Here is a 27,619-nt window from a genome sequence, read left to right on the forward strand (position 1 = left end):
TGAGAACAGTATAAAGTAATGTAATTTGAATAGCATACCAGGAGTTATTCTCATGCCTACTTTGTGGCTCTGGCCAGCTTCCTTAAATCGTTGGTACCCAGCAAGGTTACAACTTATCTAGGACCCAACATATAATTTTTTATGCATTTCTGAGTGAGTCATCCTTTTACTAACATGTCTATACTGCCTTTCTGCAAGAACCGCACCCACCCCCCACCCCCAGGTGGCATACAACAACAATACAGTTAAAGCAAATAGAACATTTAAAAAGTCAAGTTAAAAGATGCATTACAAGTTTCCCCTTTTCTGGAAAATAAGGGCCAGTGACAACTCTTGTGAAGTGCATTCTTCCAACATAATCTTTTTTTCCTCATATCCAGCAAGTGGGCCCCAGAAAATTCAGTGCCCTCAAAACAGCTCCTCCTGCAGAGTTTGTAAGTCATTAGAAAGGCAGTCCCTCCGGCAGGGAGGCCTTAAGCAATTTAAGTCTAAAACCAACAGCTTCCCTTGAGACTGGAAAATAACTGGGCAATCAGATACTGCATGTCTTTCAGTATCGGTGAACACTACTGTGCACTGCTTAGCAAACTTTTTTTTTAAACACACATGTTAAGACTTGGTGTGCCAGGCTGAAATGGAGAAAAATATACAAAGAAACTATTAGTCTCGGTCTGATGTGCATTTCCTTTTCTTTCCCATTTGTACAGGGAGCAAAGGATAAAAGGCTTCCCTGTGTGAAGAAACTAAAGTCAAAGTCACCAAGGAGCAGGCAGCAAAAATGCCACCTTAGGCCTTCTCCAAGAGACTTTGACTTTTCCCTTGTTACCACCATTTCTTCTGGCAGGACTCTCTTTTTTAGCTACGAGGAGACAATATTTCGTAGGCAAACTGTAACTGGGAAACTTTATTTGCTGAATCTGTCTGCAGATGATAGCAGAAAAGGCTAATGGCTATGCTGTAATTAACTGTTTTTAGTAAAAACCAATCTGGGTATATTTTACACCAAAATATTTCTCCTGCTTCCTAATTATCTTTAGTTAATGAACTCTTAACTGATATGGATGCAGGGTTTTTGGGGCAGGGGGATCCCTCTGATAAATCGGTTTGTGCATACGGACTAAAGTGATGTTACAGCTTTGGGCAAAGCTCTTTCTATGCTTCTTTAATTTGTACTAGCCTTTTATTTATTTTAAAAAAGAATTAACAACCACACAGACGCAGTATCTGCCAGTGTAGTCTGGGATACTGACAGCCACAGTCTGGAGTGAACTAACAGTAAACAGCTCCACCACATTTTATTGGCAATTACTGCTGAAGGTCACACATCAGCAGAGAGCCTAAATTCCAGGAAAAAAAAAAAAAGGCTGCCTCTTATGTAACTGCTGCCTGAACGCTGGCAGATGTCCAACAGAGCAGTTCACTGCAATGTAGGAGGAAGGGAGGGGAAGCTAAGTAGGACATCTCTCCGTTTCTTCAGCATCATTAGGGTGCCCCCTTCTGACGAAGCTTAATGGTTAAGACTTACCTCAATTTTTGATTTTCCCTCACGTATCAGTTTGGTTTTATAATTTATTTCTCCAGGGCATTTCAGTATGCACTTCACTTTTAAAATACTGGTTTTTAACAAAATGGTTTAAAAAGGCCTATTTCATCTCTAACTCCTCCTGAAGAAACACAATTTTGCCATATTCATGCTATACAATCACGAGAATTTTTTTTCCAGAAGAACCGCTGTAGAAAGATAGTAATTTTCTTGTTCTTCCTCTATCTTTTACCAATATTATGATGATAAATCTTTAGTTGTATAGTAAAATAGTATAGTAGTATAGTAAAATAGTATCAAAGCAGAAATAGCTACTATATTTCAATGAAGTTACATCCCACCTATTTTAAGATTTTATGCTGGCTTAATTTTAATATATACTGTATGATCAATATGGATTGTAATTATAACAACCCACAGTAATTGAAAACAAAGCACTTCAAGCAAGTGGTTAACATAAATTGTGGTTAAAGTTTCAAAACATGAATTTTAGTGGAAACTGGGATTCCATTCCTAACATAACATACTTCCAGACATTGACTGAATTCAGAGATTGTATCAAGCCAAACTGTGTATGTTTGAAGATTGGTTTGGTGCTGGCTTATTGTGATGTACTATATGAATCCAGAAATTTATGGGGTATGGTCAATCAACCAACTATGGCTAATCAAATCATTGCTTAGTGTGATGTGTGAACCCAGTAATTATTTAAGACTAGAGCTTTAATTAAAAGCACCAATCTTCCAATCCAGTTTTCTTCCCTTGTGCCCTTGTGTAACAGAGGTGAGTATGGGCAGCATAGTTATTGAGAGGTACCAGCTTATATTTTACAAAGGAAGAGCCATTTATGGCCATAGCCAAGAGTGGATATGAACAAGAGATTCCCTTTTGAGTAAACATAGATAGAATCAGGATAGCACGTTACTTTTAATGCTGCTACAGATCTCTGCATTGCTACTTCAGACTAATGCACGTATAGCTCTGGAATATTTGTACTCTTAGTTCTTACTGCTTCTCAAAACAGCATGTGTTGTACCAGTTTAAATGCTATTGTTTAGGGTTTTTTCTAAATGGTCTTATTGCCCTTGGTAATAAGATATATATTTCATGCAATTTCCAAAAGCCATGTTTTTTCTTTTTTTCCTACCATGGGCTATTTTGGGTTAGGTAATTAAATATATATATATACTGAACATACACAAACTCACTGTCTTACAGTAACTTCAGAAAAGCAAAATTAATTTCTGTACCTGTAGAATTCTCTAAGTACGTGGTATATGGTAGCGAAGATAATCAAGTTTCAAAGTTTCAGCAGCAGGTCAAAATTCATTTTACACAGAATGAGAGTTTAAAAAGACATTTGTTTCTCTGTGCCATGTTTTTGTAAGTGGCTGGTGGAAAAAGAAAACACTGTGCTTCCTCAGAAAAGTTTCGGAGAATGTGAATTACTGCCAGAAGACACTTTTAATAAACAGATAGTGCTCATTTCCTATATTTATAAACACACCTGCTGCTAGCATGGAATCCTTCCACTGAAATCAGCCAACAGTTTTCACTGGTAATCAAGGGCTAAATCTTAAACTGAGCTTGATCACAATCCTTGATTTAACACAAAACCCAGCAGAAGTCAGAGTCTTGGGTGGGAGAAAGCATTCACTTGACAGAAAATCTAGGTAAAAATAAACAGTCCAAATTCCATTTATATTTCTCACAAGTACAGAACAATATAGGAAGCTTCTCAACACACTGAAGCCAAATGAATTTGGTTGAAATTACTCTAGAAACAATAAATCTCTATTAGAGCATTCTTGGCTATTTTTTGTTTTTAGTTGACAAACTTCAGTAAAACAAAACAAAAGCTAAGTATGTATTTGACCAACTACTCTACCTAATTTATGCTCTCCTCTACAATATTTGTAATACCAAAAATCCAAAATCTCTGATGCCAATATCTACATGGAGCAGTACCTGATCAAATGTTAATGGTGATTATGAACTATGAGTGGAATTTTGACAGTAGAAAACCCAGCAGACCAAAGGGAAGACTAACTTGGGTTCATCAATGGGCCACATATGGAGGACATGCAAGTCACTTACTTCTACCTCTCTCTGCTAGAAAGCACACACTCCCTAGTGTCAGATAGCCTGACTGCAAAGCTCAAAGGAAGTATACTTTTCCCCATATATCTCTTAGAATCATATGTTCAGTTAGAAAAAATAATTTGTGGGTTAGTTCTGATTTATAGAAATGTAACTGCCATATGAAAATTAACCAAACTAGCTACACAAAACAGTAATTTCCTCCTAGGTACCATTTTTCTTTTAATTATACAGAATGGTGAATTTGGGATTCAGGATTAGATTGCGTCATCATTGCACATTGTTAAATGTTTCTAAATAATTTTTATAAAATAATATGTGAAACGTTTATTTAAAACATCTTGATTATAATGCAGGGGGGAGTTACTCTTTCATGTTCTACCATTTGAAAGAATACAACATGATTAAATCCAAAGAAGATGTTTAGACAATACTCTTGGAGGAAAAAAATACACAATAGAATTAAATATTTCATGACATGGCAAGTACACTCTACTACATCACTAGCACAAATATGAGAACCACAATACATAAACATTGACAAGACAGCACAACATACTACATGGCTACTGACTTCAGAATACCACCAGGGAAGACTAAAGAAACAATAAAGAAAGAAATTCAAAACCTCAGCATTATCCAATTCACCAAGTGCAATCAGCTAAAAAGAAAAAAGAGGGAGACAAAAAGAAATTGAAAATAAATATTAATGAAAGAGAAATGGCAAATAACCAGTTATTAAAAACACTGAGAGTCATAATTCCCACTCTACTCTCAAGCCAGTTGTTTTGTAAAATTGTTGATTCCAAAAAATTGTATCTCATCTTCTCTCCTGAATTCAACACTGGATATAAATATGGCATTTGACATACTAGTCCATTAGCAGGAATGTGCGCATGATCCTATACTAGATTTGGGGAAACCTGCCTAATACAGTGACTTGGAAAATATGGCTGTTCACTCTACTTTACATCATTGTATCATCAAGCATGCATTCCAACAATATTATTCCTTGTACTTTCATGTAAATTTTCCAAAGAAGACACGCAGTAAATTTTTCACTGTGGCAATTAAATGCATTTGATTGGGTGGACCCGAGGGCAGCATTTGTATGTTCCACGAAAAAGATTCAATATTCAATCCCAAGACACCTCATTTTAATATCATTAGACAGGGTGGCTGCTGAAAGCATCCTCTTAATAACCTATAGCCGCTTGGTAGACTGTAGATTAACTATGTTAAAAATGAATACAATTATAATCCACTCGTTCCTCCAAGGGTCCCAGGGCATAAGCCTCCCCTACTTCAAACGGATTGCTCATTGGCTTAATTCAGTACAATGCAATGCCTTATACTTCTGTGTGAAACAAACATAACCATTTAATTTCATCTGCATATTCACAATAAAACTGCAGCTGAAATTTTTGTTGTAGAGCATACTTAAATGCAGCATTATAGAGTAAAGTTGGTTTCTTTGCAGTCTACCCTTTAACAGGAAAAAGAGACTAAATGGAGCTTCTTAGTTTTAGAGACTTTATTATTTTCTCATGGTTAAGCAATATATTAAAGTTGTTCCCGTACTGACATTGTTAAAAAACAAACAAACATATCTATCATAAAATCATAGAACTGGAAAGGACCATTTAGGCCAACCTTTTTCTGAAGTGGTTGAAAAAGATTATATCTCCATACCGTGAATAGATATGGTAAATAAATAGTAGATAAAACATAGGATTCCCTATGTTTTAGCAACTGTTGGAAGGCTATGTTTCTACCTTTAGCTTCTAAGATCACTTTTGCTAAAGCACCATATGCTCAATACATTTACAAGTTGCATTTTCTTCATCTCCTTCTTTGCTACTTATCATGCTACATTAGAAACAGATGTTTCTCAGACTTTCTCGTGATTTGATATTCACAGTTCAATGCCTCATTTGCCATACTATTTCTAATTCAGTTACAATAAGTGATACATTTAAGTAACTTTTCCAGTACAGGTAGCCCCCAATTTAAGAAGGAGTTCCATTCCCAAAGTCTGTCCTTAAGTCAGATTTGTATGTAAAACGGAACAGTATTATTGCATAATACTGTATAAGTAGTATTGTGCAATTAACTCAAACCATTGTGTATTTAACTCAAATCATTGTGTATTTAACTCGAATTTTGCTACAATAGGCTCTGTTCCTAACTATGGGTTATCCTTAAACCAGGCATTCTTAACCAGGGACTACGTGTATATCAGATTTAAAATAATTAAAAATATCAATAGTTCTATGACATTTATTCTTGTATTAGTACAAACTGTAATATAGTTCCTGACATAGTAGCTGTATAAGGAAAACAGAGAACAAAAGATCTTAATAGTCACGAAGTTCTTTAGGCTATAAACTATAATGTTTAGAACCTGCTCTATTCCAACTTCTGCTACCAATGAAAAGAATTAGTATTTCATCTAAATAACTAGATGAAAATCTAAAAGAGGGAGGTATATTTAACTCAGAAAAAAAGAGAAATTATTATTATTTTTAAATAAATTCAAGGAGGCACACAATACAATAGATTTATAGCTTGATCAAACAGGTTGAAAATTAGATAAACAGTTAGCCACCCAACTGGTGTGTATTATTTTCTTCCTATAAAGAGTGTAGATTGAACTCTTGCTGCCAATGTGAGGTTGACATGTTTGTTTTCATATCAACCTTAGCATCATTGTCTTTCCCATTTTGACACACACACCCCTCCCCCACTCCTGTGGACACCTCTGCTTGCTAACTCAGAGGTTTTCCATACCAATTGCCTGGGGCTTCAAGTACTCTCCTCATAACCTTGGAACTTCAGCTATCAGGAGCTTCTAGTGAAGCATCTGGCTAAACACACATACAAGACTATCTTTCAGGTATGACAGCTTGAAAGGAAAGGGTAATCGGCATAGGGGCCTGCCTTTCAGCATGGCTGAGACTCAGGAAGGGTGCGGCTGCTGAATAAGCTCTTACATTGAGCCAGATCTATGTTTGAAGCAACAGTTTTCTTTAAGCTAAAATCTGACATTTATGGTGACCAATCACAGCCACAAGTCTCTCCAGAACTGGGGGAATAGACAAATAAATATAAAAGACTGACTAACTGATCTGGTGATTTCTCTTCTGCTAGGAACTTTAAGGAAATGCATTTTAAATATTGGGCATTGGCTCAATCTTAGGCAGCTGACTAAACTAGATGTGTTCCAGGCAGCAGTTTATAAAATGTGTGAAATCTATAAACGCACTTCTCTGAACAACCAAAACCAGCTCATGTTAGGTAGCCGCCTAATATACACACAGCTGCTCTGGGTTGCTTCTGAGATCCTTAAATGCACTTTTATCTCAATTAGCAGCGTAATCTGTTGATTTGCCTCTTGTTTCTCACTGCCCAAAGGCCTTAGAATAGGTTTACAGATTTTCACAGCAACTTCCCTTCACAATGATTGGGATAATCAAATTCATTTGTTCTACAGAAAAATGACATTGCAAAAACTCCCTATTTTGCTACTTTCTGCAAATAACCCTTTTCAGCTTAATATATCAGTAATTAAGATTTCTTAGGAAACATTTCTGTCACTTGCTCTTTTTTGCTCGCAATTATTCTAAACATGGAAGATGTAGAATCTTCCATTATTGCAAGCTACACCTCCTTCATAATTTTAAAGTAGATATTTTAGTCATTTCCTGACCAGCTTAAAATATTTTCCTGACTTCTTTGCATACCATTCCTGTGATCATGCCTCACTTTCTTTGACTGTTTTTCAGTAGCATACAAGTTCTGCAACTGACCAATTAAATGATTATGTAGGTCAGTATAATTTGTTGATCATGGCTTTTACCTTTATTTATAAGCCGCCTAGAGTCACTTGCATAGTGAGATGGGTGGCATATAAATTTGATAAATAAATAAATAGCACACAGACCTAAAATAGGAGAGGAGTTCATCTAGTTAAATGATTCTTTGGCGCAGTTGTCAGCCCATTTAACCTTACCTATTGACTCTTTGTCCAACTGGGACATATATTCTACCACCTCTGTGGAATTCTTTGGGTCAGAACGTTTTCAGGATCAAAGGAAAATGATCAGAATGTAAAATAAATTGGTTTATCATCTTTTAGTAGCCATTCAGCACACAGAGGTCTAGGTTAATGGCTGTCTGGTGTACACTTATAGCAGCCAGTCTACATTTCTTGGAAGAAGATACTCCACTTCCTCCTCCTTGATATAATGACCCTTAAATTTCTAATGCCCGGTAAATACTCCCATCTGTCTTTATTAACAGTATTCATAGAGCCCATCCAATCTTTTTTTTTTTTGCAGCAACTCAATCAATAGCAGAACACAGGGAGAGGATTTGTTTTTCCTTCTGTTCCTCCTCTGCCGGAGCAGCAGCATGTCAGGATGCCAATGGGAGATATCATTCTCAGCTCTAAGCTAATGCATTGTTCCCAGTTCCCTAGGATTCCTAATTTGGTAGTCTGAGGCAATAATGGAGGAAGGAGGGAAGCAAGACCCCCTCCTTTCTGCACATCCATGCTGCTTTAACAGTATAGGAAAGTAGGTGAGAGAATGTCTGGCAGGGATAGCTTTGTGGGTTGCTCAGAGCTGATAGGAAAATGAGAAATCTTCTCCACCTCAGTCTTTTTATTTCAGCCAGTGAAGAATTTTGGTAATTTAAGAGCTCACCTTTCACTTACGCTGCCGCTTTTATGAGTTCCTACATATCTTATCCAAGCCTGTACTGGAAGAAATTTGCTGGCCCTCTAGGCTTACATATCCTTAAGGTTCATATCTATAATAATTTTGTTTTCAAGTAAGACAAGTTTTATGTCCGTAAGTAAAAGGAATCCATTTTAGAATGTCAGGTTTCTCAGCATCAGCATGAAATTAGATAATCTACAACTGAATGAATACAGAGATAGGGAATCTGTAATTTTCCAGATTTTGCTGAACTTCAGCAAGGCCCAACTAGCTTGTAAATACAGACATCTAGAGGGTTAGGGGTTCTCTGTCTCCTCAACATTTGTTTATTGAATTAACTAGAAATCAAATTGTGAAGACAGAAAAATGCCAAGACCACAACTCTCAAAGAATAGGATTTCTTTTCTGTATTAACTATATGATATCGTCTGTTAACAAAGTGATTAAAAACCACTTAAGCAATATATAATCCATTGTCCTCAGTGGTGAAGAAAAAAGAGATGCTGAGGTATTTAGGAGTCCCTCAGACTATTAAAATAAACTGGTGATAATAGCAATTCAGCTGTAAATGCCAGTGCTTTAGACCTAAAAAAAAATAAGTGCAACGATTAAAGTCCATATTGCCATTTCTTCTACTACTCTGCGGAAAAAAAAAAAGACAGAATAAAAGACAAAACAGTAGACTATAAATTAAGGTACCTTCTCTCCATAGCCTCTATCTTTGGTCATCATTTCCCTGAGTGTCTGTAATACTTTAATACAAAGTTTCTCCTCATTCTCTTCCAGCAGCTGTTTAGTATGTTTTATTAACCTGAAAACAACCAATTGATCACAGTTTGTTTCAGTACTAGAATATCTAATCAGTTAGGAAGGCATTTGTAGGTATTTGCATTAAAGGTCATAGAAACAACCAACTGTCCAAAAGACAACCATGTTGTCATTTTTTTTTTTCTCAAAGCTGCAGTGTTTCCAGATACGTATGTAAAGCAATAAAGAAAGCTTGCTCCATACCACTTCTACATAGAAAGTTTTGAAGTGCAGTACAATCTGCGCTGAGAAAGTAAAGTTGCACAAACATGGAATAAAGGAACTAAAATTATGTAGCTGTTAAGGAATAACAGTATTTGTAACTTATTTCATAAAACACAAGTTCCTGCTCATGGCTTAAGAACTAGGTGATTCCAGGACAGTCTATCAGAAACAAAAAAGTACAACACATTTTTATGTTCTACAAATATTTCTGAATGGAGCATTAACTCATTCATAATGAAATATTCTAAAATTAGGAATAAAGATTTTTTTCAAAATGAGCTATTTACTACATTCAGTAGCAAAAACCAGGATCCTCACACTTAAACTAAGGCTAGATTTTACCAGAGATTTGTGGTTACCAACAGAAGCAATTGTTCCTATGTTTTCTTCCCTTCACCACATCCCATGCAGTCTAGCAAATATAAATAGCATCCTGCATCTTTACATCAGGCAGATGAACTGAGGATGAGAAAACTAATATACCACAGTATTATGTCACACAAATTTTCTTACAGGACTGAGAGACTCCCACCTATCCATCTATCCTTAGACTCATTTTTCACTATTCTACACAATGTTGTCATTTTCTGAATAAATAAGATGGACTCTAAGGTCTGATTCACATAACATGCTAAGCCAAAATGTAGTTTGTATATGACTGGTTTAGCATATTGTGTCAATGTTGCTGTTGTGGTTTAAACAAATGATGACTAATGCAATAGATGAGTCCAATCATTAAGTACTGTGTTATGGCACATGAACTGTAGTACAATTTTATTAAAATTATTTCCTGCATTCAGAAGCTATTATTATCAGATCCATGTGGAAAGCTGCTAGGATCTTGCAAAAAAAAAAAAAAGATAAATTGATAGCAAAATAAGATCAATAACCTAAAGTAACAGCCAAGAAGACAAAAAGAAACAAGAATTATTTTAAAATAATAAAGAAAATGCTGGTCCTCAACTTACTTGCAAATAAAACCTCCACTTTCACATTTCCTTCTTGCATCTGTATTTTCTGGGAAAAGCAGTTCTGGTCTATGAAGGACATCCACCAATACAGACAATTCAGCTTGGACAAGTGGACGTAAGCGATCTTCCAAAGCTGATACTATATCCTGAAGTAGTGGTATATTTAGTTTAAAACTTACATACAAATCATATAGACAAGCACCTTTTTTAAAGAAATACTTGTGATAATAAGACTATGCTTTCTGCTTGTTCTACCCAAGATTAATACAGAAATACTAACGTATGATGCAAATCTGCAGAAGCAGATTTCATAGGATCCACATTTATCTTGTCAATGTTAATAAAAAGTTTTTTTTTTAAGTTACAAACATTAAGTACTTACAACACAATACTGCTGACATTTTATTTAGAATGCTTCTATTTGGTTACTAAAAACTGCCAACATTGGTTATAAAAAGCAAAAGTAGGTATTTTCTAATAATATTATTACTACTATTAATATTTGTTATTACATACCAGAGGTAAAAACATTATGTTGCCAAAATAAGATGGTCAATGGAAAAGAGAAAATAAGGGGGAAAACCAGCTGAAAGAGGACTGAAGTGGATATAGGAATTGAAGGGACATAAATGCAATGAAACATCCTGGAAGAGAACATGGCTCACTGGAGCCCTAAATAGGAGCTTCCCCAATTAAATGTTTTGTGTTTGTAACTAGTGAAATCCCCACAATTCGATCACCCCCATTTGATAGGCTGTTCTGCACTGTGCTAATGAGCAGGACATCAGCATCTGAGCATCCAGCTTCCATGGAAAGGTATCTATTCAGTTCAGATGCTTAGGAACTATGAATTACTATTATAAAATTGAAAGAGGCATGAATGTGATCTTCGTGTGTAAAAAATGAGTATAAAGTAAAATGTCCATTACAGAAGTAAGGTTTTAAGTAATCCTTAACTAAACACTTAGTGCCATGTAATGATCTGTGAGAATGTCCTTGAGAGATGAGAGGAGGAGGAGGAGGAGGAGGAGGAGGAGGAGGAGGAGGAGGAGGAGCTGCAGATTAGGCAATGGTCAAATAAGAGGCAGCTTAGCCTGCAGAAGGAATGGGGACATGGCAACATCTCAGAAGGAACCATTCCTAGTTCCTTGGACAGTAAAGGCAAGGGGAGAGAGATGTACTTTCAGACTTGCAAGATTCTGTTACTGGTACCTTACAATAAAGATAGTGACAGTACTCATGTTTGTTGCTTCTTGTCTGGACTAGCTCAAAGGGCTGACATGTCATTTATTCATACAAATCAAATATCTCCTAAATGCTTAAAGGCTGGTATTGACATACACTCACCTGCAACCGCTCAATGATATTACGATAATCCCTTGAAGCTGCCATCACAGAATCTCTTCGAGCAGCATTTCTTGCCGTCATCCTCCAGTTCATTGCTGTTTTTTGTACGATATTATGAGACTTCAGGAAGAGGTTATTGACCTGGCTGTCAAGATCAACTGGGATAGCAATTGCTCTGCTCTTCGCTGAAATATATAATTTATTGTCTTTTTTTTTTTCAACCAATGACATGTCATACAATACATATTTCAGAAGGCTAGACTCATATCTAGAGAAATATAAGGGCAAGTTTAAATAGGGTACATTGTTCTTCATTTGTAGATATGTTGTGTTCATATTTTGGTGTTACTGTGTTTGCGTGTATGCTGTAGCTGCTTGACATAAATTGCTATTGCATGTCATCAACTAATTACAAGGTTAGGATCCCAAGCTGTACAGTATAGACAAAATACCTTTTGCACAATGGTCTTTCCCACTCTGAAGAACCCCTACATTCTTTTAAAAATTGTCTACAGAATCCAGGGTCTACCTGAATAGAAAGGAGAATTATCAACTATTGGAGGCAGCTTATTTAAGCGGAGCTCTCGGAATGTATTGCATCTCTGGCTAATTTTTAGCAATTTCTTCCAATTTTCATCTTTGGAGCCAACCTTTCCCACATCCATATTTTAATTTTCTTTGCCAGGACTCCAAGCAATAGGGGACTGTGATCTGAGGTTTTTTTGAGCACCAACCACTTTTAATCAAGAAAGAGGTCATTGTGCTGTAAATTGTAAATTAACAACCAAACCAGTAAATGAGATGTTATTTATTTAATTTATATGTATCACTTCCAAAGTGAAAGATTTTTCAATCTCTCTCTCTCTTTTTTCCACATCAGTAGATCAGAGCAGATCATGTGTATTTTCTGAATATTTTCTTTGTAAAGTTTCTGAATCAGAACATTTTGCTCTTACTGGTATGGTTCATTTGTTTCTTGTTCTTTCTTGCCTCCCACACATTGCCAACTTAACAATGATTTCTTTAAAAATGATTATTCCTAGTGGTGAACATTTAGTTGCCAAAACAAATCACTTTCTACAGACAAAAAAAAAAAAAAAAAAAGCTTAAGCTATTTTAGATCCACAAATCTCCTGTAGGTCTACTGCCTCAGACAAGTGGACTCTGCATCATGTAAACTCTGTATCAAACCAAAGGTTCTCATATTATTCCATCACAGATTTAGTATATATAAAAGCAATTACAAAAATATTTGTGCATTACAGTGGTGACACCAAGTTGTTGCCATTCTTTATGCCTATTTTATTTAAATTTTATAAGACTCCTAAATGCCTCATTCTCCAAAACCTCCATCTGCTGCCTTGGACCATTTAAAAATTGATATGGGTGGAGTCTTAGTGGGCTGCATAATTAAATGTTTTGTTCTACAAGTCAAACCACAACAATAATTGGCAGTTTCATTAGTACTGGCATATTGTCAAATCCAATCCTGTTTTAGACCTTGTTGAAAATCACAGGCCATAAATATGTGCCTTGTTATCCTGTTTGATAGTTTTGCTCTGGCCTCTATTTGCAATAAATCGTGCACAAGGCCAGACAGGGATATATTTGCCTGTTCTATAATCTCTCTGCAGACCACTTCAACTGGATTCTCACAGAACTCTAGTGCTCAGTCAACAATAGCATGCTTCATGTATTCCTGGAAGAAGCCCTATTATAGTATTCTCTGGAAAGCACATCTATCTTAGACAATTAAAGTTAGAAAGAATTTTCCCTCCCTCTCTCAACAACACCAATCAGTATACATAAAGAAGCCATTATCCCTTGGCACTAAAAACGGCATCTTCCAGAGTATCACAAATACTTAGTGGAATCTGTACAGATATTAAATCATCCATGATCAGCATGTAGGAACCCAGAAGTAAGAGATGAATGAAATTATCTGTACATGCCTACAGTAGCCCGTGTATTAATACAATCTAAAAAAAAAACAGCTCTGGGCTTTGAAACAGCCAATGCAGATAAACAAGTAAATTAGCTTCAGTTATAAAAATGTGTAGTAAAGGCTTGTATCTTGTTCAAGTATGTGGAGAAAATGTAGAATGGCAAAATACAGATGTTACATCTGGAAGCTACCTACTTAATTTATCTTTCAGTCACAAGAAAGTTTGCCAGTTTACTGTATTAAAGCTATAGATTATTGGCCAGCAATTCCATGGTATTTTTGGGGGGGTGGGAGGGGGTGATGAATGTTCTTGCACTGCCTTTAAGAACAAAAAAGCCCCATGTTGGATTAGGCAAAGGTCCCCTTTAGCCCAGCATTCTGTACCCATAATAGCCAACTAAATGCCAAAGAGAAACATCCAAGCCAGAAATAAGTATCTAGCATGGTCCTGTGCTCATTGCACAAGTTCACAAGGCCTGTTTCTGTAACTGAAGGTAATACAGAGCCGTCATGCCTAATATACTGTCTTAGCTGTGAAAATAAAATGTATCTTTGATTAGATCTATTTGCACTGCTGGGATTCCACAGAAAAATACCTGTAGAAAAATGCTCCCAGCCTCAGCAACTCAGGTTATTAACAAAAATAGCATAATTTAAATGTATGAATGAAAAGGGAGAACACTTGAGGGCAACATATTTGTGAAGACAGATGTATTGAAGAGGAAGAACTTATATGGATTAATCATTACCATCCTACATAAGGCCTCCCAGTGGAGCTCCAGAATTGTTCGCCTTCCAGAAGAAGCTGAAGATGGAACTCTTCTGGAGGATGTTTGGGATATGGTGCTGTGTCATTGTTGCTAGTGAGCTTAAGTGTTTTAGGTATTGAGCATTTTGTGTTATTATATGCTTTGTGGGTTTTTTCATTGTTGTTGTTGTTGTAATCCACTGAGAGCCTGTTTAGATTTCAGCAGGGTAGAAAATTGATTAATAAGTTAATAAATAAATACTGTTTTCTTACCTACATCTGAAAGTACTCTGATACAACTTTCCACTGATGCTTTTTGACTGGGCATGAGCCAGTTACAGTGATACACTCGAAACACACCTTGTAAAAGTTGCACGAACACAGGCTGACGAGTCTAAAAAACCCCAAGAACATGTACATTTCAATTCAAAGAAAAGAGGGGGGTAGGAAAGAGAGAAAAAGAGGTCTATAAATGCAGTGAATTGGACTAAAGCCAAGCATCTAAATGAGCAAACTGATTTGTTGTGGAACCCAGAGATATTTTAAAAGCAAATTGCCTTGACGTTCTGGGGTATAGATGTACCATTACCTGTTGAAACAGTTACAAATTACTCAAACTATCAAGTCATATTAAAATACCTACCCTAAAAATAGGGAATAAAATGTTCTATTGGAAGCTGTGAGTGGAATCTAGAATGCATACTTTGAATCAATTACTTTTAGTGACTACTTTAAAGAATTGCCTTGATTTCAAGTGGAATTTTGTCTCCTTAATTCACTCAAACATATTTTAATGTTTCAATATGGACCAGGTAACACAAGGTACTATTATATTTGATAGAATCAATGTCTGAAATTAAACCCACATCCTTTTTGTATCAAAATTAAATAATATTTTTAAGTTTGTTAAGGGCATTTATGGCTAATGGATTAAAGAAGCAGAACACCAATGGAACATCACTGGTTGCAGGTCTTAACAAATGTTAAATTTGCTTCAGTGGATTTAAAATTAAAACTGATTCATCAAAAGATCTTATTTCAAGCATAATGGAAACTCCAATGAATGTATTTGAAAGGATTTAGAAGATAATTTAACATAACATTAACATCTTTAACATTAAAAGATCATATTTTCTCTGCTGGTGATGTAAAAAAATTGAAAGGGTCATTGACTCATATGATTTGGTCACTTACATCCTTATAAAATAATATGTTAACATACATAAGTACATTTATAGGGATTGTTAAAGATGTTAATGTTATGTTAAATTATCTTCTAAAACTTTGGAATCTATTTTTCAGGAGTTACAGTGTATGGTTGCATCAGGCCTGGGGTATAGTTAAGAGAATTATTTTGAGAGATAAGTAGTAACATTTCTGATATTAAAGATTAGACTTAGGAGATGTGTAATTTTTCTGTTTTTGAAAAGGCAATTTTATTTACTAATCAAAACTTGATTCAATATGTTCTTTTATGACATATTTTATGATACCTTGCAATGTTAAAGAATCATTATTTTTAAAATTCTTTAATGTAGATTTAGAAATGTGTTTGATATTTGATTAATATGTGACATATACATAGTTTCACCCTCTTCTGTTGTTGTTTTGTTTTGTTTTTTGCTATATTGAGTAGATGTATTTTTTGCATTTTTTCATATATTTCTTTTTCTGGTTTTTTATATTTTGTATTCTTTTTCTATTTCTTTCTATTTCTAAACTTTTTAGACCAATTTTAATGAAAAAAAGTCATGTTGCAATATGTTAGTGTATACGTTAGTCTAAAAATAAGACATATATAATATTTTATAAATGGAATCTTAAGAATTTGTTCATAGGAAAGCAATTAAATGACCAGTAGATGGCTCTATAACATAAATAAAAATTATGCCTTTCAAAAAAAAAAATCAGTTTCTTCTGAAATATTACTGACATTTTGAATGCCTTTACAGGAATATTTCTTAAGTCTACCATTGTTCTCCATGATTTTTTCCACTGTGGATAGACCAAACATCCTGAGAACGTGCAGAGAATCCAAACATTTCTTATACCTCTAAACCTAATTCTTTAGAATAGTCAGTCACTATGTTTATATTCTTTCCTGGGTCATGGGAAACAAGTCTATCAATAATGGAAAATATTTAAAAATATTTAAATTATTAAATGTTTAAATCTTGAGCAATAGTTAATGTAACCTGGTGATCCTTACAAAAAACACAGGGGATTACCAGCTGCTTAAAAACAATCCTTCCTTTAGTCTGGCAGAGACTGAGCTCTGTTGTATGAAGAAAGGTGGGAAGCGTTAGAAAAAAGAAAGCATTCTGAAACACCATATTTAATAAAGTTACACAAAGCTGAAGGCAGAAAATTAAATCCAGAATGATACTACTACAGCCCAAACTGACAGAAACATATGACAAAAATTCACTTGGAATAACAATGAGGGCTGTGCTGGAGGAAAGTTGACACTAAGTAATTAACTTTATAGGCAAGTCCATGTTGAAATATTTGTGAAAAGGATTCTAGATTTTTATGGGATCTGTTGACAGAGAGAATTCTAAAATGATGCTAGATAAATTTAATTTCATTTAACATCTTTAAATGATAAGCCGCACAGGCCTCTAGTTAGGATAATCTTTAGGCCCACATCTGAGCCTTTTCTCACAGATTTGCTTTGGGTAGCTGGAAATACCCACAGATTGGAGCAACCAATTTTCATAGCGGAATACAGCAATTAATAGTTGCCATTCCTTGGTCTGACCTGCTAAGAGATTTCTAGAGATTCATAGATGGTCTCATTGGACAGACATAGACCTGTGAGTATGTAATTTGTTTACTTCCTGCACTGAGATAATTATATATACATACATACATACATACATACATACATACATACATACATACATATATAGTTATAGTTAGTTATGGTTATAGTTATGGTTATGGTTATAGTTATAGTTATAGTTAGTTATAGTTACAAGTTATAGTTATCATCATGTGTCAATTTGGTCTGAATTGATATGTATAAACTTAGAAAAACTTAGAAAACACAGCATTTTACAAAATATAATTTGCTATCAAAAATATTTCTGTTAGGTGTTAAGCAGAAGAAAAATTTGAAGACCAATCAAGCAAATTAGCGATAGGTTATATAACTTTCAATTAGTATTTTACATTATTTTAGAGAACAGAGCAGTCTCAAGGCTGCTGGATACCATAAACTCCCTTCTTGGTTAGTGGAGAAGGACGTCTACTTGAGAAGACTGGCAGTGGAAAACTCTGGAAGTCTGTTGCTCCGGGGCTATGGCCTTGAAGTGACATGTATGACTTCCCTAGATATTTCTCCCTCAAAGTCTCCAAAAATTATTTCCAGAAGAGAGTGATAGAGAGGAAGAGAGAGAGAGAGAGAGAGAAAGAAAGGAACAGAAGACACTGTATAAGCATCAACATGGCAGATACAGTATCACTCAGACCAGCATGTGTGGAACAAGCACCTTGGCTTGATTGCACATTCTTATAGATCTAATAAATTAAGAGATTCAAATCCAAATCTATGCAAGAGTTATGTATCAGCACATGACAAACATACAGTAAAATCATTCTTAGCACTAGGGTAGAAGCTGCTTTATCACCAAACTGGTGGCTTTGCTCAAAAAAAAAAAGGGGGGGGATAACAAAAACCAAAGTCTAGGTAGCTATTTTTTCTCCCAAGCTTGAATTAGATTTTGATAGCTATGGCAACAGAAGTATTTGGTGAGAATGCTCGTGCTAGGAAGTAAAAAAAAAAAAAAATCTATTTAAAGTACTGATGTGCAAAAAACATTTGGAGAATAAACAACAGATGCTTGGAAAGTCCCTTATACTCTTACAAAGCCAGCTAATCTAGCCATTTGTTTTTATTCTGAGAGTGGCAGAAGGAGAAAATCAATCACTAATCACTCAAGCATACAAAGAGAGAGAAATAATGAGATTTCTTTCCCTATCTAAAGTCATTCCTGAAGGGCTAGCTGGAAAGGTCATGACTCTAGAATAAGCATACTTCTAATGTAAGAAAACACGCTTCACCTACAGTATGCTGACCACAGGTATTACAGAATTCCAAAGCAAGGGCCTGGCTGAAGACTCTTTTCTACCCGAGGCAAAAGACAAGATATTCCCAGCCAACCGAGAGAAGCCAACTGAACTGTCAGCTGAAACCATTACCAGCACTGGCAAGGAGACTCCATCCTCACACATTTAAACAAAGCAAATAAGCTCAAGGCCACAGTTTTCTTCTCCTACCATTTTCTGATTGCTCCATCTAGAAATGATTTACTCAAAACACATTTGCAGCAGCAGTGTGCAATAAAAGTACTGTAATTTGCATACCCCCATGATGCAAAGGTTTAATATTGGTATGAAAGCCAGCGTGGTATACTGGCCAAGGCGTTGCATTAGGACTGGGGAGATTACGTTCAAGTAACTTACTGGGTATCTTTGAGCTGATCCCTATCTCTCACATGGTTGTTCTTGAGGGAAAAAACTGAGTGTTCTATATGTTGTGTACATTGCTTACACATTGGTTTCTACATGAACCAATGCCCTGTTTCTGTATCGGTCAGCATACATATTGTATAGCAAGCACTCAGGACTTAATAACAGATGACTGGAACTAGAGCTGCTCTTACAATTTTCTCCATCTGAAATGTGGACTGGAACAGCCATAAGATAGGTATATCATTTTTATTCTCTGTATATGTTCCTCTTTTTAGGGGTACACCCCACATTTTGCTTTAGCACTGAAGCTCAAATGAGGGCAGGAACCTCCTGTCCTCGCACAAACTACAGAAAGCATCCTTCCGGGAAATGAGAAATACTGATGCACTCAACCTCTTCGTTGTATACATAATTCGAAATTTGCAGAAATTATTCTCCAACTCCAAAAACAGTGACAGAACTTATAGGTGAGAAGTATTATCAGAAGTGGTTCCAAAATCAAGTTAGATATGATACATAGATTTCATTTTGCTTTGCAGATGTTAATTTTCTATTTAGTTTCTTACCTGCAAAGTTGTGCTCTGGTCTGAAAATGGGGAACTGAAGAAGGTAGTAACTATACTCATCACTATTTCAGTCACATACTTTTCCAGTATAGAATCTGCATGCTTCCTGTCACTGGTATTGTTGCAAGTCTGGAAAATAATTCATTCTTTTAAAAACAAACCCTGCAATAATTCTAATTCCCTGGCAACCACCAAGCAGTTAAACTTAATATACCTAGAGAGAGAACATTTCTAGAAATTCTGAAACAGTGTAAAAACATATTTGGGGAGGGTGTGGAATGGAAATATGTGCAATTTCTAGAAAAAGCTTTTTATCAGTACCAATAATAAATGGATGTTCCTACAAATGGCTACCTCAGTGTTTGAGGTGTAGTAGAGAATAGGAACAGATACACCAACTGTTAGACTGAAAGTTAACAAGAGGAAACAGAGATTCTTCTCTTGTGAAACTTCAGGCTGCTTGGAGAAAGAAAAAAAAGTTTTGCTGCTGTGTTTGAAAACTCTACTGCAGTCTGTGTAAATGGAATTATAATGATCTGATAATATTAAGGTTCTTATATATAGCAGAATTTATATGGCAAATCGTTTTAGGTAGAAGTGTGTTAGTAGCAACATATCAACACTTTTCTCAAGCATTTGATATATCATTCAAAGAGAAAATAATAAGATATATTTCATAATCCTTTTTTTTCCAGGAAAAAGCTCGTTTTTCCCCATGTCCTTACCATTCATTAGATAGAAACCCAAATTACAAATCACACCTATCAATGAACTGAGGTGGAGCTACTAGGATTGTAGTAAAAATCTGACAATTGTCAACCAACAGCAAAGCATTCCAACAGCAGAACCAGCACAGCAAACAGCAGAACAGCAGAAACAGCAGAACCAGAACAGCAAAACCAACAGAAATCATTCCCCCGATACACACACACTCCAATATGCATAACGTCCAGTGAGGATTGAGTCTGTTCAATATTGTCAAAAGTAACTTTGGAAAAGAAAAACAGAATGGTGTCTGTGCTTAGAGGAAGGGTAATGCCCTGCTTGAATGGGTAGAATTTGACAAGGAGCCCTCCTTTTTAAGAGCAAGGACAAAGTGCAGCGTTTGTTATGTATCACTTTTTTTCCAACATGGATAAAGATAGTGGTATCTAGAAAACAGGCATTGTAGTAAATATATAAAAACAGCCCTCCAATCTAATTACTTGTCATAGATGCTTGTGCTTACCTCAGAACAGAGAACCAACACCAAGAAAAGTTAACTAGGAACCATGAGTGGGGGGAACTACAGAGGGCTTAGAGCAGTGTTTCTTGACCTTAGCAACTTTAAGATATGTGGACTTCAACTCCTAGAATTCCCCAGCCACCCATGCTGGCTGGAGAATTCTGGGAATTGAAGTCCACATATCTTAAAGTTGCTAAGGTTGAGAAACAGTTGCTTTGAGAGCTGAAAACCTCAGAAGTATGGAACCTACATAGAAACCTAAACAAACACATATTATCACATAATTACATGAAGGTAGCCAATGTTATTATTACTATTGTTAAATCTAACTGCCATATATGGATGAAATTATAGAGGACATTTCAAATGAAACTGAAACAATGGATATGACTTTTCCAGCTCTTTCCAAACAGATGTTTTATAAGTAGCATTCAGATGTGACATTTTAAATATTTCCAGCTACAAATACTTACCCTACAGATATCAACAAGGAAGTTCTCAAAGAGTTTCCACATATGATTGCTTGTATAAATCTCTTTCATTTCAACTTCTGTGTCGACATAGCAATGATTTAGAAAATTAATATAGGCTATTTTCACCTGCAGATAACAAATCAAATAATTTTATATACCCTCTTTAAAAAAAAGATTAAAAATGTTGGCTAAGTCTGGCCAATTATGATAAAAAATAACAGTAAAATTGCATTTTTTATGAAATCCAATCTCGTACCCTTCTTATCCACATCCTGTCTTCATCTCTGTAAAATATTCCCCCACTTAGTTAATCTATTTGTCATTATCAATGTTAGTTTAGTTGTGGCAAACCACAAACCAGTTCAACTCATCATTTTAGACCTTGACTTAAAAGAAATGGTAGTTAGCCTTAATAATGCTTAATGTCAATACTGATGTTTTTCTCACAACAAAAGGAGATGTGAGGCAGCAAGGAGACAGCACAAATTTACCACAAACAGCAGAGACAAAATTATTTTTGCAGCAATTTCAAACAGAATTTGAATGCCAGTTCTATTTCACTCTGAAACAGCTAAGGTCCAAAATCTCTTATAAAACCATGGTATATTAGGTAGATGCAGCTACAGTATTTCCTTTTCTTAAATATCAGAGTATTTAGTTCTGCCACAACAATAAAATTTTAGGTACAATCTACAGACATGCAAAACTTCACAGATCATTTCATGAATGTGGAATGCATACATATATAAAAGAAAAAAGAAAGGGATAACATGTTAGTGAAATTATAATGGCAAAAGCAACTGTATACAGGTTTTAAATCTATAACCTTGTTTTATATTATTTTATCACTAATTATACAGATATATTACTGATTATAATTTGGAATTCTGCTGTGCGTGACTAAAGAAACCTGCCAAGCATTTGGGGAGGGCCCTTCCTTTTACAATCTTAGGGGACAGTCATTTCAGGTGTTAGACAGTTTATGATGGTTCTTAGTGACAACAGATGAACAAGGATTATTTATGTACAAAGTGGTATCACGTATGGTTACAATAGCATTATTATAGAAGTAGACCAACTTTGGAGCATTCATCAAATACCTGCTACAGTGGATATAACCCGTCACCCAAAAAAAATATATCAGAAGATTGCTACCCATCATGTTTATTTTCTAAGGAAGTGTGTTGGGCTCAGAGGCATTCTTGTAAACAACAGAATACAAGAGGCTGGCCTTGTGGGCGGTACAGAGTTTGTCACTTAGTTCAAGTGAACCATGCTAAGATGTGTGGTAGATACCAAGGAAATGCTTGTAAGCACATTCCTTCTAAGAAACAAAGTTCAAACTGACACAAAATTCATGCAAAATCTGCATTGTAAAAAAACAAAAAATAAGCCAAACATTAGTTTAGCGATCGGTGAAAATGGCACAAACATTCTAATTGTTGTACTAAGGAAAAAAAGGATTACTTTCTATGTCAGGGAAAGAACAGCTCTTGTTTAAACTGTAATGAAAACCTTAATCTGTCCTTAATTGAATCCTTGATCTAAGGAGAGATGATGTAAATTTGCCATAAAATCAACGAAGCCATGTCCTTGGGGGAAATGGGGGGCGGGGGAGAAGGGGCAATGAAGATTTCATTGCCACAAATTAAAGAAAGAATAAAAGTTTCCATCCTGTTCCTCAGTCTCATCCTAATTAAAACACAATCCCTGACAGTTCACCTAAGCCTGACAAGCAGAAGCAAGCAAAACAGAATGTTACCTCAGGTATGCAATCCTCATGTGTTACAACTCTAACAATGTCATCCAATGGGAGAAGAGAGTTGCACTTGATTTCAGTGTAGACATTTTTGCCCTCTGTGCAAACAGCCAGTAATTCTACTAAGTGGATATGGTACATGAGAGCACTATTTTCATCCATTCTGTCCCGTTCTGATCTCATCATCTGCACTAATGTCTGGAATGAGGCTCTGTCATTGTAGAACACAAGGACATCTTCCCCTGCATTGACCAGCTACCAAGAGAAGAGTGTCATAATTCCACCCTACATGAGAAACAACTAATATAAAATTCAACAGGCTCCTAGCAGATCAGCAAGCTGCACCTACTATCATGTCTTCTGCAATCTTTATTTGACGGTTTGTACATTTCTACAGCAACATTTTGACATGTTTGCTAAATTTATACTATGAACAAGGGTAGTATATACTTTAATAAGTCTAGATTTAATAATCACAAATATGAAAAAAAAACCCACCTGTATTGGGCTGCAAATAGCTGTACTTAGCTGAAAAATCAGCAGTGTATAACCAGAGAATAAAATCCAGAGAAAGCATAAACTTATGGAACATAGCCAATAGACAATGCTGGATGTAGAGTTAAAAAATAAACACAACATTGTTGTATAAGCAAGTGCTACCTGCAATGGTGCCTGACAAGCATCTCTGAGGAAGGTGCTCACATATGGGATGCCATTACAGAGAGATAGCTCTCTCTCTTGTCACAGTCACCAAAAGCTGATGGTGGCTTCAATCCTAACTAATTAATATGCAGAGACATGCACTCCTTTGAATTTACTTCACATAGGTCTATGTACTTCTCTTAGCAACAAAACAGAAGAGACATACTAATGTCTTCTGGCAAACTTATTTACTAGAATGTAAATCCCATCGAAATCTGTGAGATTACATCTAAAATAAGATGCTGACTTGCACTATTATAAGAAATTAATACAGTTCTCATTAGTAAGATATTTGTGAGAATACTATATTTTTTTTGTAATAATTCTCCTTAGAGAATTAATAAACTTCTTTAGCTATTCTCTGCCTGATAGGCTGTTTACAGTTGTATTTCTTACACACACTCAAGAGATTGGTAAAGTTAACATATTGTAACTTTCCCTTACTTCCCAACCCATTAAAGTACTAATTCAAGCAACTGTGTTAAAAGGGAGATGTCAGGGGTGCCTAAGGGAGACCACAAGGGAGACACTGGGTGGTGGCGTCCAGCTGAGGCTGCCAAAGGCCCCAGGTCTCTATTTCAGCCCCAGCATCACTGCCACAGAGTGCCACTGTGCAGGGTGGCCAAAAGGGCAGAGATTGGGAGGAGAACAGGCAGGGGGGAATTGAAGAGGAGATAGTCTCCTAGCTTACTGAAGTTTAGGGCTGGGAGGGACTAAGCCAGGAATGGCTCAGATTGGGATGGGTCCTGTGATGGAAGGCATGAGTGAGGAGGATCCTGGATTGGAGCTTCAAGGTTGCAGGAAGGGGAAGAGACATTCCAAGCATCTCCTCAGCCCCTAGCCGGAGTGTGTGAAAGTTAAGAGAAGGAGACTGGCCTCTCCCTAAGAGATTCAGGGTTATACTTGCTGTCGTTGGGGGTTAGAGTTAGTTGGGTGAGTTTCTGTCTAATAGGTGTAAGCTAATAAAGTAACTGAGCTGTTCCTGGACTCTCTCGTGGTTCTTGGGCTGAACCTGACAGGTCCTCACCTAATGACCAGATTAGCTTAGCAGGACTGCCGCTGCTAAGTGATGCAGTCACATGACGTCACACTTTACGACCTCATTGCTTAGCAATGATGGAAATTCCAGTCCTAATTATCATCAGAACTTGAGGACCACCTGTATGGCTTTGTAATACTAACTCCTGAACATTGATATCTAACAATCAACCAGTTTCTCATTGCTTAGAGCTTCTTAAGACTTATCTTTTATCTATAAATATGCAGTATGGATGCATCTTTCTCACCTCAGCCATGACCATATCCTGACATTTTTTAATGAACTTCCCTTCAGCCTTAACAATTGTCTGGAGGAATTTAATGTACTGGACATTCCTTCCATGTGTTTCAATGCAGTGCACAAAGTGTTGAACAACTCGCTCATTAATTTCACTGCAAAGCTGGAAATTATTCATGAAGATGTGTTGCATTGTCACAGCTTCCAGAATCTATTGAAGAGTAAAACAACAAACCATAACAATATTAACACTTCAACAAGGAGTGCTGCATATTATGATAAGAATGGTTTTAGAATTCAGGAATCTGGCACTCCAAATATTCTGGCACTCAGGTCTTTAATGGGACAAGTTCATCCATATCTATCTTTCAGCTTCTTGGGATTCTTTTCTTATAAAATGCAAACTGCAGATCTACACCAAGCAAAACAGAGTCTGCCAATGGCCCATTTGGAAAAAGAGAAAATCAGCAAATGAGCTATTCCTGGTTGGTGTGCTGTACCATTCTTGGAAAGGCATAAATCACAAAGGTTTCATAAGTATGCTGCAGCACATCACATTCCTTCTGCCTTATTATGAACTTTTCCATCACATCATTTCTACTCCAGCATCCAGAATTACTGAATATGCTGCAGTAGAAGGAATGTAACTTGGCAAAAATGTGGGCGAAGCAGCTTGCCATACAGGAACAGTCTCGAGGAGAGTCTTGGGGCTTTTTGGTTTTTTTGTGTGTTTTTACTGGCATATGGGCTTTGGCCCGACACAGAAATGGGGAATGCGAAATTGGATTTGTATCTGTGAAATTCTCAGTGCAACTCAAAACTCAACAACCTGGGACAAATATACAGTCAGGTCCAGAAATATTGGGACATCAACACAATTCTAACATCTTTGGCTCTATACACCACCACAATGGATTTGGAATGAAACAAACACAATGTGCCTTAACTGCAGACTGTCAGCTTTAATTTGAGGGTATGTACATCCAACTCAGGTGAACGGTGTAGGAATTACAACAGTTTGCATATGTGCCCCCCACTTGTTACGGGACCAAAAGTAATGGGACAATTGGCTTCTCAGCTGTTCCATGGCCAGGTGTGTGATATTCCCTCAGTACCCCAGTTACAATGTGCAGATAAAAGGCCCAGAGTTCATTTCAAGTGTGCTATTTGCATTTGGAATCTGTTGCTGTCAACTCTCAAGATGAGATCCAAAGAGCTGTCACTATCAGTGAAGCAAGCCATCATTAGGCTGAAGAAACAAAACAAACCCATCAGAGAGATAGCAAGAACATTAGGCGTGGCCAAAACAACTGTTTGGAACATTCTTAAAAAGAAGGAATGCACCGGTGAGCTCAGCAACACCAAAAGACCCGGGAGACAACGGAAAACAACTGTGGTGGATGACCAAAGAATCCTTTCCCTGGTGAAGAAAACACCCTTCACAACAGTTGGCCAGATCAAGAACACTTTCCAGGAGGTAGGTGTATGTGTGTCAAAGTCAACAATCAAAAGAAGACTTCACCAGAGTGAATACAGAGGGTTCACCACAAGATGTAAACCATTGGTGAGTCTCAAAAACAGGAAGGCCAGATTAGAGTTTGCCAAATGACATCTAAAAAACCCTTCACAGTTCTGGAACAACATCCTATGGATAGATGAGACCAAGATCAACTTGTACCAGAGTGATGGGAAGAGAAGAGTATGGAGAAGGAAAGGAACTGCTCATGATCCTAAGCATACCACCTCATCAGTGAAGCATGGTGGTGGTAGTGTCATGGCGTGGGCATGTATGGCTGCCAATGGAACTGGTTCTCTTGTATTTATTGATGATGTGACTGCTGACAAAAGCAGCAGGATGAATTCTGCAGTGTTTCGGGCAATATTATCTGCTCACATTCAGCCAAATGCTGCAGAACTCATTGGACGGCGCTTCACAGTACAGATGGACAATGATCCAAAGCATACTGCAAAAGCAACCAAAGAGTTTTTGAAGGGACAGAAGTGGAATGTTATGCAATGGCCAAGTCAATCACCTGACCTGAATCCCATTGAGCATGCATTTCACTTGCTGAAGACAAAACTGAAGGGAAAATGCCCCAAGAACAAGCAGGAACTGAAGACAGTTGCAGTAGAGGCCTGGCAGAGCATCACCCGGGATGAAACCCAGCGTCTGGTGATGTCTATGCGTTCCAGGCTTCAGGCTGTGATTGACTGCAACGGATTTGCAACCAAGTATTAAAAAGGGAAAGTTTGATTTATGATTATTATTCTGTCCCATTACTTTTGGTCCCTTAACAAGTGGGGGGCACATATGCAAACTGTTGTAATTCCTACACCATTCACCTGAGTTGGATGTACATACCCTCAAATTAAAGCTGACAGTCTGCAGTTAAGGGACATTGTGTTTGTTTCATTCCAAATCCATTGTGGTGGTGTATAGAGCCAAAGATGTTAGAATTGTGTCGATGTCCCAATATTTCTGGACCTGACTGTAAAACAGGCTTATGAAGTAGGCTTTAATTAAATTATTTCTTACCCCAGGATTGAGAAACAGATTTATATGCTTGTGCAGCAAAGCCTGATTTTGCTGATTGCCAGCACAGAAGTTCTGTAGAAATTCATGGGCAAGTTTCATGATCTCCTGCATGCGTATATCTTCAGCCTGTGATTATAACACACACATACAAAAATCTCCCAAAGGGTTAAGAATACAAAAGCTTCAGAATGAGCTAATC

The 27,619-nt window shown here is 36.5% G+C and overlaps 1 protein-coding gene across 4 annotated transcripts in view; it reads right to left on the minus strand.

Annotated features, from left to right (window-relative positions):
* Positions 1-27,619, minus strand: part of ITPR1 (inositol 1,4,5-trisphosphate receptor type 1) — a 265,258-nt gene that overhangs the window by 110,868 nt on the left and 126,771 nt on the right. For 3 of the 4 annotated variants that reach the window (XR_015794923.1, XR_015794924.1, XM_088134325.1), the window contains exons 29-37: positions 27,421-27,546; positions 24,895-25,095; positions 22,910-23,161; positions 21,148-21,273; positions 19,450-19,578; positions 14,681-14,801; positions 11,715-11,899; positions 10,365-10,513; positions 9,064-9,175 (exon numbers count right to left, since the gene is read on the minus strand). Coding sequence is in view for 2 of the 4 variants with exons in the window: in XM_088134325.1 (XP_087990451.1) it covers positions 9,064-9,175; positions 10,365-10,513; positions 11,715-11,899; positions 14,681-14,801; positions 19,450-19,578; positions 21,148-21,273; positions 22,910-23,161; positions 24,895-25,095; positions 27,421-27,546 (1,401 nt within the window). In the remaining 2 variants the exon portion in view is untranslated. The remainder of the gene's footprint in view (positions 1-9,063; positions 9,176-10,364; positions 10,514-11,714; positions 11,900-14,680; positions 14,802-19,449; positions 19,579-21,147; positions 21,274-22,909; positions 23,162-24,894; positions 25,096-27,420; positions 27,547-27,619) is intronic. The other variant, XM_088134326.1, reaches the window with a different exon arrangement.

This window comes from Python bivittatus, unplaced genomic scaffold (genome assembly GCF_059951505.1).
Source record: "Python bivittatus isolate LINGU-HERP-01145 unplaced genomic scaffold, Pbiv_v1 ctg000080_np1212, whole genome shotgun sequence".
Lineage (NCBI taxonomy): Eukaryota > Metazoa > Chordata > Lepidosauria > Squamata > Pythonidae > Python > Python bivittatus.